Source organism: Pempheris klunzingeri, chromosome 15 (genome assembly GCF_042242105.1).
Source record: "Pempheris klunzingeri isolate RE-2024b chromosome 15, fPemKlu1.hap1, whole genome shotgun sequence".
Taxonomy (NCBI): Eukaryota; Metazoa; Chordata; class Actinopteri; order Acropomatiformes; family Pempheridae; genus Pempheris; species Pempheris klunzingeri.
The window spans coordinates 22,009,211-22,027,967 of NC_092026.1; the positions used below are offsets into that span (position 1 = coordinate 22,009,211).

The 18,757-nt window shown below is 40.6% G+C and overlaps 2 protein-coding genes across 2 annotated transcripts in view; one reads left to right on the forward strand and one right to left on the reverse strand.

The window, feature by feature from the left end:
• The window catches only part of LOC139214426 (guanine nucleotide exchange factor VAV3-like), a 42,841-nt gene extending 35,665 nt beyond the window's left edge, over positions 1–7,176 (reverse strand). Inside the window, exons 1-2 of the mRNA XM_070845274.1 lie at positions 6,954–7,176; positions 3,491–3,607 (exon numbers count right to left, since the gene is read on the reverse strand). Of these exons, the coding sequence (XP_070701375.1) occupies positions 3,491–3,607; positions 6,954–7,157 (321 nt within the window). The 5' untranslated portion in view covers positions 7,158–7,176. The remainder of the gene's footprint in view (positions 1–3,490; positions 3,608–6,953) is intronic.
• Positions 7,177–10,137: 2,961 nt separating this feature from the next.
• On the forward strand, positions 10,138–18,375 carry dcaf8 (DDB1 and CUL4 associated factor 8). The gene is made up of 13 exons (XM_070845148.1): positions 10,138–10,365; positions 10,915–10,988; positions 11,101–11,199; positions 11,427–12,076; positions 12,163–12,303; positions 12,436–12,530; positions 12,829–12,939; positions 13,103–13,233; positions 13,763–13,870; positions 14,051–14,181; positions 14,395–14,514; positions 15,361–15,477; positions 16,163–18,375. Exons 2-13 carry the CDS (start codon positions 10,952–10,954, stop codon positions 16,268–16,270), a joined length of 1,848 nt encoding a protein of 615 aa, XP_070701249.1. The 5' UTR covers positions 10,138–10,365; positions 10,915–10,951; the 3' UTR covers positions 16,271–18,375.
• Positions 18,376–18,757: the final 382 nt, after the last annotated feature.

An 18,757-nucleotide genomic window follows, 5' to 3' on the forward strand; every position in this document is an offset into this window, starting at 1 on the left:
TCAAGCGAAAAACTAATGCAAACTACTCTGTTAAAACAGATAGCTGATGGCGTTAGATGCATTACAACCTTTCTATCTGCAGTTTATTGCCTCTTCCTGTGTGAGTGAGTGCTGTGGCTTTGGCTGAACCCAGGTGCACAAGTAACTTAAAAGAGTCCTGTTTGTAGTGTGAGAGCCTCTGAATCTTCACAAATCATTTACAGCAGTTGAAATAATATCTCTCCTGAAATAAAACAAAGATCCTGCATTTGAAATGTGGTGATTTCATGTATTTGAATGTGGTGTTAACTAGACACCCAAAACATACTAAAGGGCAACTGATTCAAGAAAATGAAATGGCTAAATATTAATCAGCATTGGAACGCTTGTTGGTTTTTGTTTTGATAGCCTTGTGTATTAAGAGAAAAAAAATTTACATGGATGATTTGATTTCTCTGGTATTTTTTGCAAAAGGAAGAACTTTGTCACTATCAGTGCAAACGTTACTCTACCGCACACATAACAACTGATTTAACACTAGTGATAGGGGATGCTGGGCAGGACCAGTCACCTTTTTTTTTCAAAGACATGTAATGAGAATAATATATCAGTTCTTCAAGAGAGAAGGAAGAACCCATCTGAATAGGCTGGCCAAAAACAAGTCGTTCTCACACCTGACACGTCTGAAGATCAAATGTCACATGTGACTTGAGCAGCAAAGCCACAAGCTGAGCTGAAGTCCAACCACCGTGGTGAGTGTGGCCTGCTTACAAAGTGTATCTCAAATCCCCAGAGCAGAGAGAAAGTAAACGGACGGAAAAAAATTGTAAATGTAATGTTAATTATGTTAAAAATCAAATGTGCATGTCTGACTCATTTTGTTATCTACATTATACAGGCATACATATTATGTAGTTAAAGTCCATAGTGTCTCATTTATAAGAACACACAGTAAATCTCATTTGTTTAATCCGTACAAAAATTGTACAAGTAAAAACACTTTTTTTTGTTATTTGGGGGATAAGTGTTGAACTATTTTCTGACCAGGCACAATCATTTCCAAGCAGACAACCAACAAAAAGTCCAGGAGATCAAACAAATGACATTTTCATTTGTGAGCTTTAGAGAACAGGTGGATTTTGCCTTTTTACCTTCGGACAGAGCCTGGCTAGCTGTTTCCCCCTGTTTACAGTCTTTATGCTAAGCTAAGCTAAACTAAACTAATCACCTTCTGGGTATAGCTTCATATTTACTGCACTGGCATTAGTCTGGTATCAATCTTCTGATCTAACTCTGTGTAAGTCCAAAACACTTTGCTATGTATTTAGAAAGAAAAAAATACTACCCATTCCTTCAACATAAAATGCTTCTCTGTTCATCTGAATTTAGTAAGCAAACATTTTGCTTTCATAATCAATATAATTGACACACTTTTATGTTGAGGGAAGGAATTGCTTGCCTCCTCTCTTCATCTCTCTGGCCTCCAGGCAGTTACATGTAGCCAGTGTGGCTGCCCAGGGTGAAGCCTGTAGTAACCCAGCAGAGGAATGTAGGTTAGAGAGCTCTCATTAGATATTCAGTGGACTAATGCTCAGTCTACGGGCAGAGTTGGCACAACTCAATCCAAGTGGATTAGAGTGGCTGAGATTTGAGATGTTCTCTTTTGGATGTTTTCTGGAAAAGAAGGAAGAGATTTCTTGTTCGGCTGTACAACTCTTCTCGGGGCTAATCCAACCCAATCGCTGAAACCTACAGACACCAGTATTTTTAACTAATGATGAAAAAAAAAAGTAATGATGCAACGCAATCTTCCCCCTCCGGAGGCTTGTTTGTTTGATGGACAACCCCTGAACATGACTGAGATTATGCAGCCCGGCTTGGATGTGCTGTACATATTTGCAGGCAGCACCTCCCCTGTGGGATTATCAGATGCCAGATTAACTGGAAGCTTCTTTAGAACACAACACACTGAACTGAAAGAAAAGAGAGTCTGTGTGGGAAACTGTGGGCGAAGCTCAACATGCAATCCCTCACACTTCTAAAGAGAACCAATGACCACTGTTTATTCTCTGCAGGGACGTGAATTAACATTTTAATCATGTATATAAGGTTTACTAAAGGTCTTTTGGTATACCCTTTTCTAATAAAAAGTTCTGAAACCACTTGCAATATCGCAAAAAATATTCCAAATACATACAATTTACTTTGATTTATAAAAAGAAAATGTACATGAAGTAGTATTTACAGACTTCATCGGCATTACTGAGTCATAAAATGCGTACATTTCTTCAGGACAGACAACAAAAATGCATTCCAATATTTAAATGGTTTAGAAACAAATAATAATGTGTTTCTCCATGGGCAGGCCAGAGATGCTCAAACAACTCATAATGCTCCGAGGCAAAGTTATGCACTGAATAAGGAAATGTGGGAAATGTGTGCTTTTTTCAACAGAGTTAAATCAGGCTGCTGTGCTGCGAGCGAGAGTCCACTGAGTGGACAGGATGGAGTGCACTACAAACCCACTGACCTGGTAACACTGTGTATACACACAGAATCCAGCTCCCACAATAACACAGCAATAAAAAGAAGTCACCCAGTCCTCTCAGAAGTGCACCAGAGAAATGCAAGACCAGGAAATGAGTGGACAAATATTGCACGCTCACACACACACACACACTCTCCTCATTCCTCCATAAGAGGAAAAGACGCCACACCTCTGTCTGTCTGTGTGTCACATGGTTCTTATTATGTTTCACTGCACGACTTCTCCACATTGATCTGAATGTGTGACTGGATCTACACGCAGACAGATGGGCTACCATTTCTCTTCAATGTTCAGGTGCAAATGTAATTTTAGTCTTTACTTTTCCCACAGTCCATACTGAGTAGAGATTACTTTGCAAAAGCCTTTAACACAAGAACAAGTACCGAGCGCAGATTTCACACCATATTCTCCAGTTTTTCCTCAATGAAATTTTGAATATTAATGCTTGCTTGACTAAAGCTTAATGAAGATTTGTTGTACTAGTAATACTACTAATTATTATTTTCTTTCCTTTTTTGAGGAGTTTTTTCTTACAGCAATGGATTGAAACACCATTATGTGATTTTTGGCAATACATCAGTCATTTGATGTTTTCAAAGTATAATTAATTAATAAATCATTATTGATACTAACTATGACAACTAAACAATAGAAAAAAAAGGTAAAATGCATGACTGTGTAGACACACAGCCAAGCACAATCACAACCATCACGCAGCTGTAACAGATGTCACATTCATTTAACAGAGCGCACTGACTCAAACCGATTTCCTTCTAAAACAGCATATAAAGGTGCAAGATCCTGAAAAGCTTGTAGACTTTTCATAAATCATTGCAACCAGAGAAGAAATCAGCTAAAAGATGGAAGAAAGCAGACATGAGCAGAACAGAGGGAATGTGAAAACACAGGATTGTTTCATCAAATGTATGAAAACAGAAAACAGAGTGATGGATGTGGCCTTACCTTTCCAAAGTCTCGGACATCAAACAGATCGAAGGCTTCAAATAAGTCACTCTTCTTCATGCTGAACACCTCATTGCAAGACGTGAGGAACGTGCGGATGTTCTTTAAGCACAGAAACTGCAAGAGAAGTGCGTTCATTCTTTTCATTTTTCAAGAACCATGTTTGGCATAAAGTGCTCATTGAATTGTCCGTAAATATTAGAATAAAATTACACACATTAACATTTACATTTTCTTTCTTTTTCTACACATTATTTACTCAAGTGGTGTTGTTTGACTACCACCACCTGAACCAGGTGCAAAATTAAAGGTTGGGTTCATTCAAATTAAAAAAATGCCCAGGTTTTGAGAGCTTTGTGTCTCAGATTACTCAGTGCTCACTGCATTGAAACATTTCAAATAAAACATTTCTCCACAGAAACAGTGAACAAGCAGCCAGCAGTCCCTTAATCGTCTCCTTACTAGTCCCTATGACAGACAGCATGGCCTGTGAATTACTCAGTAACAGCAACATTGAGAGTTTTACATATCATTTCTTAATGCTTTGAGCACCACAAATAAGAATTATTTTCCTCATTTGCAGAAATCTCAAACAGATCTGTGATTTCTACTGCTGCTAACTATCTGTGCTGCTGGATTCCACTGAGGAAACATCAGCCCTTTCATTCTGGTTTGTCCTTAATAAACAGCATTTTAACAGTATAATGCGACAACAGAGAGCTTGAAGTTGTTTTTCTAAAAGTGAAGGTGAATCACTTACAGGCACAGCAAACTGAAAATGAAAACCGAAAGTTTCACAATGTAAAATGAAACCACCCAGCATGTGCTCTTTTGGTGTTGCTTCCTTTTAGGATCTGTCTCATTGAGAAGAGCACAGTCAAGCAACTTCCATGAGAACATTATGGCTTATGGCTATAGCTTTGGATTCAAAGTTTCGGTCTGAGTCAAGCCTGGGCCACTTACACTGAAAATCCTTCCACACAAATAGTGCTGTATAAAAACACCCAGTAAAGTATTCATACAGTAAACAAGCAGTAAGCAGCTGTGCCCACATAATTTGCCTTTATCCACATTATTAAGTGATTACTAAACTAGGAAGATAACTAGGAAGAGAACAGATAGGCTCCCTGTTATCGCGTCAGCCCATCGTAGAGACGCCTGTAATCACTCCACCGTCCCCTGAGGCCCCGTTTGTCTGCAGAGGAAGTGCATGAACATGATGGCTTTGCACCACCACCAGCCTCATTCTCCTGATTACAGTCACAGCCCGAGTGCATATTCGCTTTCCTCACGTATACTTGAACGTAGATTCCCAGATGAGAGGCTATAAAGTGAAAGTACAGGTCTCTCTTGGTACAGTACGTTTCAAATGACTGTGGAGCACAATGAGGAAGGTTAATAGAGGGCTGCTTGATGCTGTGATTACTCAGGATTCTGTGCCTGTTGATTTGATATTGGACCACTGAACTTTTAATTTGTAACTTTTGACAGTATTTCATTATTTGGGCTTGTCTGATGCTGAAGTCTCTCTTGAAAGGTTTTCTTTGAATGTCAATTATTCTCTTACTCTCAAAAGCATGAATCCTGATGAATTCTTGATCCGTACTTCAGAGTTTTAGCATCACACTCCATGTTTTACATTTACAGTATGATATAAATAACACTTCCGGGCACATTTTCACTCCAGTACGCCGCACTCTTGTCCTCCAGTCCATTACCTTCATGCCCTTGCTTCCATTTCCAAGATCGTAGGTCAGCAGGGCACAATGAAAGAGCCATTTGAAATCTGGAGCCCAATGACACACATGCTTTTCTCCACCGTACTCAGATGGCCTACAGCTGCAGGCTATGGCTCGCCATTGTTCAGCATGTTATGCCTGGAGTTTTTATTTCCCTGTCTATCAAGAGTATAAAAGATGAGCAGCCGTGCAGCGACAGAGCACGAACACAATCTAGTGCCCTGCTAGGACACTGGCTTTTATTTATTACAGAAACAAGGATTTTTGAAGGCAAAACTGTCATTTTGACTAGATTCATTTATCTACGTCAATTTGTGGAAAAAGGCTAAAATTAAAATATGATTCTTTAATTGATCTAATTATTTCAATCATCGACAATTGAAAATCTCATCTCTCAAAAACTAACCATGTGAATTTGTGTAACAAATATTTAAATCTATTTAAAACAACTTCCTTCACCTAAATAGGTTACGAGGCAAAAAAGAAAACTTGTCAAACGTGTTCAGAGGCTGACAAGATGATACATTTGTCACATGCATCATACTTTTAAGAGGGCTTATTAAGATCTAATCACCTGCAATGTTGCCTGAAGGGAATGAGTACAACGCGGTGCAGGAGGTCTTGCTCTTATAGTGACAAATTACAAAAGGGAATGCACAATTATTAATGAGTATTGTGATAACTGCAACAGATGTTAGTTGAGTTTGTGGCCACCTGAGGAGAGATATATTAATATAAATGATAAATCTGCCTTTCACCGCATTATGCTAGTGTATTTTCTTTTGTTTTATTACACTACTGAGATAGTAAATTCTTGAATAAATTGTGCAGTGTTTTGAGCTTTGACTATTCATAAGTGTAAGAAATCGCAAAGCGTTCTATTGTCTCCTGTTGTACGGCTTCAAACTCAGGCCTAACTAATGGGTGGATCAAAACCAGGATTTTATCAGGCCTCTCCAGTGGCAGAGGGAAGAATTATAGGTTAAGAAAGGTCAAGCCATGGACCATTCCTTCGGGTTTCACAGGCTGAGGGACTGAGTCAGTTAATTCAAATTGCTTAAAGTATGATTTCAAAAATACAGACTTATAGGAAGGTATACAATAAATCAGTTTGGATCAATGATCATATTTAGAAGACGTTAAGTGATGAAGATGTGTCTGTCAGAGGTCGCTGTGCGGGCAAGATGTTTACAGTGACACTTATCAGTTTGACACAGAGCTAGAGAGGAAAGGATGGCTCAGTGTTTTTGTGACAAATCCTGACGATTTACTGGTCTATTATGAAATTATGGTGGGATGGAAAACACTCCTCCGAGCTCAGCTTTTATTCTGTATCCAAATTAGTGGTGTTGGCTGCAGGCATTTTGTGTGGAGTTGCTTTATTTCTTTTATCACCTACAGTCATTTCTTGGAAAAGAAGCTGCCAACATGTGGCTTTAAGTCTGCCAACTTCATGCATACCACAACACATCTTACATTCAGTGTTCAGGAGCATAAGTAATTTGGCTTCTTCCACCAAGAAGAACTACTACTGATTATTAAGCAAATGAACTAACACTGACTGGAAGTCTAACACTGCTGGTTTACTCATGGCTGTTAATGCTTTAAAATCCCATTGACCCATGTGGTTCGCCTCTAAAGTCTTCCACAGCAGTTTGACAGTTCCTCTGCACAAGTTACAAACACAAGTTGCTTTGAAAGCAGCGCAGAAATGATCGGTCTACCTGTGACATCTGTGGCCTGAGATTGATCGCCTTCAGGTCGATGGTGTGAGGTCTCAAGTTGTTCAGCAGCTGGCACAGCAGCACCCCGTCTCGCAGGGTTTGCGCCAAGTCGAACACCTGCGCCGTGTCCGCAGTCACCCGGTGGTTCGCCGGCAGCACGTTGCAGCTGATGAGCCACATCGCGCACTGCCTCCAGTACTCCATGTTGTCTAATAATGCCAAATGTAAAAACTTCCCCTATCTTAAGCCTGCGCGCAGCATGATCGCTGCGCTCTGCGCCGTCCGCTCGTCTCTCCAAGCGCCAGCATGGCCTCTAAAGGACAGAGAGAGCTGCTGCAACCTCTGAGCGCTGCACAGCTGTGTGAACTTCCCCTTCCTTCCTTCTTCTGTGATCTTTCCACAGAGGGGATCACAACATTAAAATCAAACACACACACATACACACACACACACACACACACATATATATGTATAAAACATAATGTTTTTTTTATCATGTTTTCTGAAAAACCAGAAAGCTGCTGAATCAGTCCTAGTTAATCTTGAGGTTGTAGTTCTATGTATTATGTGTTCCCTATTCATAGTCCAGTTTGGACATAGTTTTTGAATTTTATACAAGGTCCACCTGTTGGCAGCAAGTAAAACTATATCATTTCACATTCACATAGCTGGATGTTTTACGGGCTGCAACTAATGATTATTCACACATAAATTGATTATTCCTATAAATCCCGTGAATTCACTAAGTCATTCCTGTAAACATGGTGAAGCAACCGCCTGCTTCACAGCCAAAAGTGACATCCTATGATTACTTATCTGACCAGCAATTCAAACCCCAAAATATTCAATTTATATTTCATTGACATAAAATTAGCAAATCCACACATTTGGGAAGTGGCAAACAGCAAATATTTGACACTTTGATTGAAAAATGACTGAAGTGATTAAAGTTATTAGTGTTTTGTCAGTTTTCTAACAAATTAAAACTACAGGTTTCAGCACTTAGTTTGTCTTTCCCACACAGTTCATTTCTGTTTATGTCATCATAATCAGATTTAGCTTTATTAACCACATGCATGGTTAATAAAGTATATCTAATAAAGTATATCTCAGTGTATCTATACAGCATAGACATGCAATATGTATACATATATAAACAACAATTATATCTGTAAACAAGAAGACAATAGTACAATTCTGAAGAGTGAAAAGATGCTGGAATGAATAGTGAATGATGATTGTAACATTTGTTATGAAGATAGTGAATATGACTTAATAATTGTATGTGCTGCAGGGTAATCCATTTCCCTCAAGCTCTCCCACTCTCAGCTAGCATTCCATGTGGATTATAAACAGCTTTGACGGGTGCCCATAATCTGAGTTCTTTGTGATGTGTATGCTGGGAAGCTGTGATCTCTATGTTTCAATATAGTCATAAGTTAAACCAGACAAAAAGAATCAAGGGATCTTACCGGGATGGAGAGAAGAGCATCCTCCTGTCATGGGATTTACTATAGATCACTATTGTTACACCGATGACATAAACACAGGAAGGAAGCTGAGGGATCCCATCTTGTTTTAGCCTGACTAAGGTAGCCAGATGTTTCCTTACACATTGAGCAGGCTCATAAACTGTAATTCGGATAAGAGTTGGAAGGTTAAGCAGGAAAACTTGCTGTCTTGATAAAAATCCCTATAATACAATGCAAGTACACATGCAGTACTGGTCACAGTCCCTGAAACTGAATTAAAGACAACAACCCATATTCATACTTAGTCAGTCTCTGCCATGAGGTGTTGTTAGTCAGTGCTCTCTTATAGGGGTAAGGGGTAGCGACACAGAAGCTAAGCTAATATCAAATGTATTTCAAATCGCATTAATTTATATTTAAGAGTTTATATTTAATACTAAAGAGGCAGATATCTCTCTGGAGGTGGTGGAGACCAAAAACAGAGCTAAAAAGGAGTGTGAATATTGGACTTATTCATAAGGTGGGCAGAGACACAGCTAAATGACTCTTACATGGAATTGTATCTCCTGAATGTGTTAGTACGCAACTGTTTGTCATAACGACTTTATGTAAGGGATAACCTACACCAAGCTATTAATACAAAACAAATTCCGACAGGGTGATGCAGGTCTTTTATCGTTTTGCAACAATGACCACCGCTCGCTGTACATTATCTTGATTATTACACGGATTTGGACTAAAAGAAATCAACAGTTTGACACAAAATACTGACTTGATGACTGACTGAGATGATTTTACTAATTTCAAAATGACGTTGCAACTGATGAGCCACACTGCCTCCAGTTCTCCATGTTGTCTAATAGTGCCTGTTTTATTGCCTCTGTCTAAATCTGTCTCTGTCTAAACCTCTGGGCCCTCAGCAGCTCTTTCAGCAGCAGGCTGAGGCCCCCACCCTGCAAGAAGGAACGCTACCGCAGGTCATTTCTCCCATCAGCCATCAGACTCTTTAACACCAGCATCACTGGCTGATGTTAATACACTGTTTTTCCATCCATGTCATTCCATTCCTTCATTCCTTCATTCCTGTCCTTACCTCTACATTTCCGAACCAAGTGTAAATATCCCATAGTGTAAATATTTATTTCAAATATCCCATTCACAGCCATATATTTATATTTATATTTATTTTGCTATTGCTATTTTTTCTTCTACTATTGCTTCTTTTCACTCTCCCTGTTCAATTGTTGCTGCTGTAACATGAAAATTTCCCCCTATGGGGGATCAAATAAAGAAAAAGTCTAAAGTCTAAGTCTAAATCTATTAAAGCAAATGTAAGACAAATCCAGCTGTAATTATTGGGCCATCTGTTTGAAAATTGTGAGAAGGCCATCTAAAAATCTAGTTTTAAGACCATCTTTAATTAGTCTTGTAGTAATATGATGTTTATTCCTAAATCACTGTACACATTCATGTGGGGCTGCCAACAAATAACATAAAATATAATGACTAAACTAACAAAAAATTAATTGACGTGGAATTAGGTGGGAAGATTATTATTATTATTATTATTATTATTATTATTATTTATTGTTGTTGTTGTTGTTGTTGTTGTTTGGCCTCGTGTTTCCTCTCTGTCGACTTCCGGGGAAAGAACGCGAAGCGAGCACGACACCGGAAATGGAATCACTAAAATAAGAAGCTGAACCGTCAAAACATAAACAGAGCAGTCAACCTTGTGTGAACGCAGCTAGCTTGCGTTATATAGTCTGTCTTTTACCAAAAGCTTTATGCACGCGTTCCTAATGTCGTGTGTTCACCGCCGGAGAATCCCCAGTCGAGGCACTTAGCTCAATTGCTAAGCAGCGAGGTGGAGAGAATAAATCTGCAATAAAGATTAGGACTAAACTAAGAAGTGCGCCTCGTCGGGCCTTCCAGTAGAGGTAACGTTAATGCTAGCTATGCTAGTTAGCCATTAGAGACAACGCTCGCTGCTTGCTCGCTTTTTTTGACAACCAGCTGCTTGGTTGCTATGCAGGACTGAGAAGCAGCGTTTTAGTTTCCGTATTTGTCAGCCTCACGCCGACTAGCTAGTATTAGCTCACGTCAATAATAATAATAATAATGTCACGTAGTCGAGCTCTGCAGAGGGCAATGCACTATTTAACATCACAAAGCAAACTCGGGCATTAGTCAGGCCTGTGACCCAGCTAGCAGGCGAGTTATTTTGTTTATGTCGTCGCTGGCAGCGGTGGGTAGGTGGTGCATTTAGCCTGGCTGTTAGTGTGGAAGCTACCGTGCTAACAGGTAACTGGTGTCCCGCGGCACGCAGAGCAGCGCAGCGGTGGTAGTTACCAACAGTTCAGCAAGTGCAAGCAAAGATGTCGGCTCACTCACGCATACAAGTTGTCTCTTCTTAATTTGAGCCACTGTCGATGCACTGTTAATATACAAGCTGAATATTGTTTGTTGTGTGTGTGTGTGTGTGGCAGGTTCTTCCTCGGGTCGACGCAGGACAAAGGAGACAGAATGGCTGAAGCTGAGGGCAAATCCACTGCGCTTAACGGTAAAGGATCAGTGCAAGAAAATAACAGAGCATTTATACTGGTCATAACTGTGTGCGCTGTCATGCTCCTCAGCGCTGACAGTTAATTAGAGGACGTGTTTGGTTTTACTAGGTGGCTCTGAAGAAAAAGATCCAGCAGAAGATCAACATAAGGAGGGCGATGCCTCTGGAAGAGGCAAAGAGGGACAAACACAGTCCTCTACTCAAGATGGTAACCCCATTCTGAGCTCCTTAAAAAGTACTTAAACCCAAATGTATACATAATAAAGATACATAAAATGCATCTTTATTGCTGAGATTACTCTGCAAGTTTCATTTTCTTGAACTTTTCTTGCAGCGAGTAGTAGAATGTATGTAGCACCTTTTGTTGAATCTCCCACTGAGACAATGATGTCTTAACCTTATCCTCCATGGCCCTGGCTTTCCCTATTTCTGCAGCTCCCAAAGAAACAGGAGAGGCCTCTGGAGACAAGCTTATGCCAGATGTGGAAGGAGAGATGGGGGCCAACAGAGAGGAAGAGGAGGAAGAAGAAGACACAGACAGCATGGATGGCAGTGGTCTTTACTCCCTGACTGAAGATGGCGAAAGAGAGAGTGAAGGAGGCAGACGGGAGAGACCGAAGGAGAAAGATGGCGGAAAAAGGGCAGCTAGAAAGAGAAATAGACCTGGTGGCACCAATCACTCTACCAGCTCAGATGACGATGATGATGAGGACGAAGAAGAAGAACAGAAAGATGATGATGATGATGATGACGATGATGATGACGTTATGGAGGATATGGGCGCAGAGCTCCGTGATCTGCGTGGTCCTATTTGGCGAGCGGTACCCTCACTGCGCTCCAGGGAGATCGGCAGGGAGGCGCACCAGTTTGTGAGGCGCGTGTGTGCGGCCCGTGGTCTGGTGCAGAGGCTGGAGCTCCAGGGCCGTCTGGAGAGGCACACGGGCTGCGTCAACACATTGCACTTCAACCCCTCAGGCACACGTCTGGCTTCAGGCAGCGATGACCTGCGCGTGGTGATCTGGGACTGGGCTATCCGCAAAGCTGAGCTGGAGTTTGACAGTGGCCACAAGAGCAATGTCTTTCAGGTGAGGGAAAACAAAACTCTTAGCGTCTTGAGAACAAAGAAGCAGATGGATTAAAGAGTAGAGTTGATAATTGTTATTGTACACAGGCAAAGTTCCTGCCTCACAGCGGGGACTCCACACTAGCGATGTGCGCTCGGGATGGTCAGATCAGAGTGGCTGAGCTCTCTGCCACACAACGCTGCAAGAACACCAAGCGTGTAGCACAGCATAAAGGAGCAGCACACAAGGTGAATGTTTGTACCACACACGTCAATCTAAGTGTTAAGGTGTCTGTGCCATAAATTGAAGCTGTGTTTAAAAATATTCATGACTCTAACAGCCTGATATGTCTGTGCTCTTTCTATCTATTTTTGTTCCAGCTGGCCCTTGAGCCGGACTCTCCCTGCTCCTTTCTGTCTGCTGGAGAGGATGCTGTGGTGTTTGGCATTGACCTGCGTCTAGACCGTCCCGCCAAGTGAGTGTTACCACTAATAAAAGTTGGCTAAGTTTAACTTTAGCCACCTCGAGTGTTGGATTTTCTGTAGAATTTCTTAACTAACTGGCTTGTGCAATACAATACAGTAATGTTTGACTTTCTGTTGATACAGTCAGATGTATTGATAAAACTTGTTTACCTTTTAAGGCCTTAGTTTTTGGTGTTGCTATGCAAATATCCCATCTGTCAGTCAGTGTTGGTGAACGTCTGCTTTTTTTCCCCCTTGCCAGAGCTAATACATGTTTTCCCTTTGTTTGTCCTTGTGTTTGTGTGGCAGTAAACTGGTGGTTGTAAAGGAGGGTGACAAAAAAGTAGGGCTGTACACCATCTTTGTCAACCCAGCAAAGACACAGCACTTTGCTGTGGGCGGAAGAGATCAGTATGTGAGGTATGAATCAGATTGTAGTTCTAATGCAGATAATTTCACTTATAATGCAAATGGGATGTAATGGAATCAGAATAATAAGATTTGATATTGTTTATTGTATCGAAGGTGTTACTTGTTAATTATCTTTACTTTTCTCACCTTCTCTTCTCCTCAACCACTTCAGGATCTATGACCAGAGGAAGATTAATGAGAATGATAACAATGGTGTGCTGAAAAAGTTTTGTCCTTCACACTTGGTATCCAGCGAGTCCAAAACCAACATAACTTGTCTTGTGTACAGTCACGATGGCACAGGTAAAAAAAAAAACTTGCACAATGAAAACAAAGAAAGTTTAAAGTACTAAAAAAAAGCACAGGAAAAGGAACCTCCATGATATCGTTTCAAATTTATATTGGAATTCAATTTGATCAATCTTTACCTAATGACTCATTTTGTTATGAACATTTTTTAGAAATATCAAAAATAATGAGCTCTCTACTTGACGCTTGCTTGATTCATTGTCTTAAAATACCAAAACCTCTGCACTTATTAGCCTCTCTGATGAAACCGTAATGCAATATCAGTGACTCTCAGACAGAATGAGGTCTTTTCTCACTGAATAAAAAGTGTTGGTTTGCTCTCATCTTTGCAGAACATGAGAAAAGTCAGGTTTAGGACCAGTTACATGAATTTTACTTATGTTCAATCAATGTCAATATTTTTCTGAGGTCAACAATTGAGCTGAGTTTGTCTGTATCATCTCTGTATTATTAAAACATCTTCTGCCTTCATGGCTTTAAAGGAAATTAGAAATATGACTGTTTACACTTTTTGTCTTTGCAGAGCTCCTGGCTAGTTACAATGACGAGGACATCTACCTGTTTGACTCCAACCACAGTGATGGAGCTGACTATCGCAGGAGATACAAGGGACACCGCAATAATGCTACAGGTGTTAAATTCAGCTTCCAGTTCCAGCAAGAATTTATTACACTGATAAAAGTAGTGCAATTTGGATCTACCCAAAGTTAAGGACACCAACTATAGCCCAAGTTCACAAGTATTTGGCTGATAGCTAATCGTTCCTCTGGCTGATATGCATGCTGATTTTGTCTTCACCTCTGTCTCACAGTGAAGGGGGTGAACTTCTATGGGCCATGCAGTGAGTTTGTAGTCAGTGGCAGCGACTGTGGACACATCTACCTGTGGGACAAGCACTCCGCTCGCATTGTCCAATTTATGGAGGGAGACAGAGGAGGAGTGGTGAGTCACAGAGACAGAGAGAATAATATATGTATATATACATATTTTTTGGGGGGGGTTTAATGTAATTTTTTGTCTTAGTGGTGATTACCCAGTATTTGTTTTCAGTTGCATCAAACGAGACATTAGACGTCCTTCCTCAGAATAGTCTTTGTAAAATCTCTACTGATCTTCATGTTATCGTGTCATTTCCTCTGCCTTCGACGACCACAGGTGAACTGTCTGGAGCCGCATCCCCATCTGCCAGGTATGGCCACCAGTGGGCTGGACCATGACATCAAACTGTGGGCTCCCACAGCTGAAAGCCCCACAGGACTCAAGGGTCTGAAAGAGGTATTCTGTTTTGCCATATGTCATTCTATTCTGCTTTTTATAGGTTTGGCCATTGATTGTGGGAATGTTCACTTCTTTCTAGAGACGTAAAGACGCAGTGACACCACTGCAGGGTTTGCATGATATCACAACAGAAGTGCATCAGACACAAAACCAGCGTAACTAATATGTCTGAACCATTTATTTAACGGTGTAAATGAGGGTTTTGCCAGAAATCTCAACTATAATTTTCCATTGCATTGCAAAACAGCTGCAGGAGCTATGTATTGTAACACATGTTTACAGTGGCTATTCTGGGCCATTTTGATATTGACATTTTCTTTTGTGTCTAGTTGTTCTGACTAGCTGACTGGTATCAAGTTGTGTGTAGTGTTACTGCAGTTCAGTCTCTGAAATGGCACTGCTGGGTTGAATGTTATCAAGGGAGCAAGGTCATTTATTTGTCATGTTACAAAACAGGGTTGCACAACAAAATGAAAGTTGTAGCCCCTTCATGCTACGCACACACACATTTAGATGAATAATTAGATTTAGAATAAGATAAAATAACATAATGCTCTGTCGGCTCAAAACAGGGTCCATCTGGCAAGTGTGGTTGATCCTGGATGTTGTGCTGGATGCAGGTCTCTGTAAAGATGTGGGCACAACTCTGAGTTCCCGTTACTTGGCCACCCTGAGTCCAAATTTGTAGAGTGTATACCTGAATTTTCTTATGTGATGAAAGGCTGTGTTTAATTTGATATGGTGATTCTGGTAAGACATTAAGCCGTTCAAGCGCATCAGAGACATACCTGCAGTGTTCCCCACATTCACACCTGTGATAAACAATTTGTTGTGTTTGTCAAGGTGATGAAGAAAAACAAGCGGGAGCGCGATGAGGACAGCGTGCGCCATGGTGACCAGTACGACACCCAGCTGCTGTGGTTCCTGATGAGACACATGAGGAACAGACGGCCCCCGAGGGTGAGCTCTCAAACATTACAGTATTAATTTAGTTTTGGGGTGTGGAGTTTGAAAAGACGTGGGCATTTCCCCAGCAGGCAGGGTCCTACAAAAAGATCCAACTGGTTGCTATTATGGGAAATGTAGCATCCAGCATTGTTGGGGCTTGGCCTGTACTGGGGACTAAACATCCAGTTGAGTTCCTCAATTTTATATAAATGAATTAGTTTAGTATGCAGTTAGTATTATGCTAGGATTATCGGGTCATGGTTCAGTGAAACTTTTAGGTACATTTATTTCTTTGACAGTTGGACACTGTAATGTGGGAACACTGCAAGCTGGCAAACATGAATATAAATGATGCCTGATTTAAAATATAACACAAAGTCAGCTTTGCAAGCTTTTATTTTGAAGGCAATGCATTAAACAGTTTGTGCCTCGAGGATACACACATTGTATTTTGGTGAAAAACACTTAATGTACCAATGCTGACAACTTTTGTTTGGTCAAAAAGGAAATAAGCATGAAAATGTGTTCTCCCTCTGGTCATCTGGAAGGAAATGAGGGGAAAAATAGCATTCTAGTGTGGATTTGCTGCTAATTTTGTATTGTGAACCAGCTTGCTAATACATTTGCGTACCACTTCAATGCAAAAATAGTCTCACTCTTCCTCTTCCCTGTTCTCCTCTTCATCGTCTCGGTGCAGGCCCGCCGTGAGGGTGCAGATGCAGACACAGACGAGTCCTGGAGCTCTCCAGATTCCTCTGATGAAGAGGAAGGAGGCCCAGACCATGTCCAGTGCATGTCCTCCTGAGCCTCACACACACACACACACACACACACACGCATACACATACACACACACATACACACACACACACACACACACACGCATACACATACACACTTTATTGCCCTTGAATTGATGCACATAGGCAAGCACTATTGACACACTGGCACACTCAAACACTGACGAGCCACAGACTTGGGTGTGTTTTTTTTTTTTTTTTTCTTCAACACAAACATTTACTTAAACATACTGTTGAAGCAGAGTGACAGAGATGCTTAACGCCTGGTTTCCCAGCAGTTGTGAGTGTGCAAATGGTGACTACAGACTATACACACTTCCAGAATCTAGATTTTTTTTTTTTTTGAGAATTGTACAAAGAGATTTAGTGAGTGCTTACATCCCTATAAACCACGTGGAGGCTCCTGCTTGTCCATACATGATCTATATGCTCTGACGAGAGCCAGAACAATGTACTGTGCATGTATGGCAACAAGCGCCTCCTCTTTAGGTACCCCATAGGAAGCTACACATCACCAGCACACAATCCCCCCCTCTCTTAGTAAAACACCTCTTTCTCTCTTGTGCTGATGAAGAAAGGTTCAGGAGGGAGGGCGTAGCATCGTACCCTCAAACCATCCCCTAAATGTGACATCCTTTTAAGATTTGAACTTTTAGAGGGAAACCCCAGTGCCCCTCACTGCATCGCCCTTTGATTTCTGGCCCTCAGCTTGTGCAGCTAGTTGCATTCATCACACGTTTTCTCACGGTGGACTACTAAAATCCCTACATGCTGCATCACCCTACATGCTGCCCACAGCAACCCCCTCCTCCTCTTTCCATCGCGCCCCCCCACTGCTGAGTGCACTTTGAATCAGGGATGCTTTAGTTTGAGACACAGACAAAATGTGCACTGAGAGTGTGATTTTGGGGGGAAAGAGCTGTCGTCTTGTAACTCTTATTGGAACCCATAGTGAAGTTTAGTTTATTTCTTTTGATTTTTGTTTTTTGAGGGTGGGATATTTTGCACTTCAAGCGTTTTTTCTGACAAAGGAATAGGAGGTTTCTTTTGCTTCCACCAGTCTTTCCTTCCATCTTCCTTCCTCTTCTTGCTCCCTCACTCTCCATCCTGACACCCATCTTTGACAGCCCATCTTTGTTCACGCCTCTCGGTGAACTACAAAATGCAGAGGTAGATGGTGTTCTGCATAGGATACAAGGACTGATGTTGGGTAACAGTGTAGTTTTAAAGAGCCAGAACCGACCTGGATCAAATCACAATTGAAAGACTGCCACTGTGCCAATCAAGATTGGAGCGTTAAAGGACTCCACTCACCCATGTGGTTCCTTTTTAAAAACGCTCTGTGGTGGATGTGGATGAACAGTCTCAAATCAATTGCTGAGTAACATTTTTTTCTGACAAACATTTGAACCAGGTTGCGTGTTTGCTGCCAGCACACCACTTGTGAGGAAACTCCTGTCTGTGCTGTATCAACATTGGCTCATAGAGGAAGACAGGGAGGGGGCGGTAGGGTCAATATGCTTGCCAGTCATTTGTTGTGTGAGAGCGATAAAGTCCAGCTTTTCTCATTTTCTATGAGAACTCTAGTTAGTTGAATTTATATGTACATATATAAATATATATTAAAACTGTAAAAAAAAAAAAATCAACTTTAGCAAATGCTGTTTGACTTAAAAAAAAAAAAATAAAGATGTCAAAATATTTGATTGGTATCGATGCAGAGGTTTATATTCTATATGAGGACAAAGTACTTTTAAAATCCAGAGAAAAAAAAAAAGTTGACTTCAAGCATCATTTTTGTTCATTTTTTCCTTTGATGAGTGACATCCCTCTGTTAGGAGCAGAGCTGCTGTCATTTCATGTATTCAAGTTTTGTTTCTTTCTTGTTCAAAAAAAAACAAAAACAGTATTTCCTTTCTAGATCTTAATCCATCATTTGAAACAGTTATATCCAGATTTTCCCACTGGCTATTTTTGGCATCTTGTATACATACCGTAATAAGGCTTTTGATGAACAATTTCTTTTCCACAACTGCCTAATATTTGCGTTCTACCAGTTCAGTTGGAAATATGTACGATTTGTGCAATAAACAAAAAACAGTGCTCTTGATCTTGTCATTTTATGGTGTCGTTCAATCTTTGTGTTTTTTCACTGTATGGATTCATTTATTTTTTTGGCGCAAGTCAACATGAAAGGTTCAGTCGTTTATGTCGAGACTTCAGGTAAACTTTGGAGAGTTTGACAAAAGTGATAGATATTCTGTGCCAGCATTTATTTTTCAAAGAGGCACTCCAATGATTTCTTATTGCACTTCCATAAAGTTTGGGGACTTAAATGAGAAAGATTTTTAAAAGTATAATAGTCAAAATCTGTGCCGCAGTCTTAAAAGTCCTTAACATGTCCTTACATTTAATGTCAAGCTTGTATTCTATAGTACTCTATGGCTGCCAGCGTCATATTCTATCATATCAAAAGTGGATACAAAGGAACA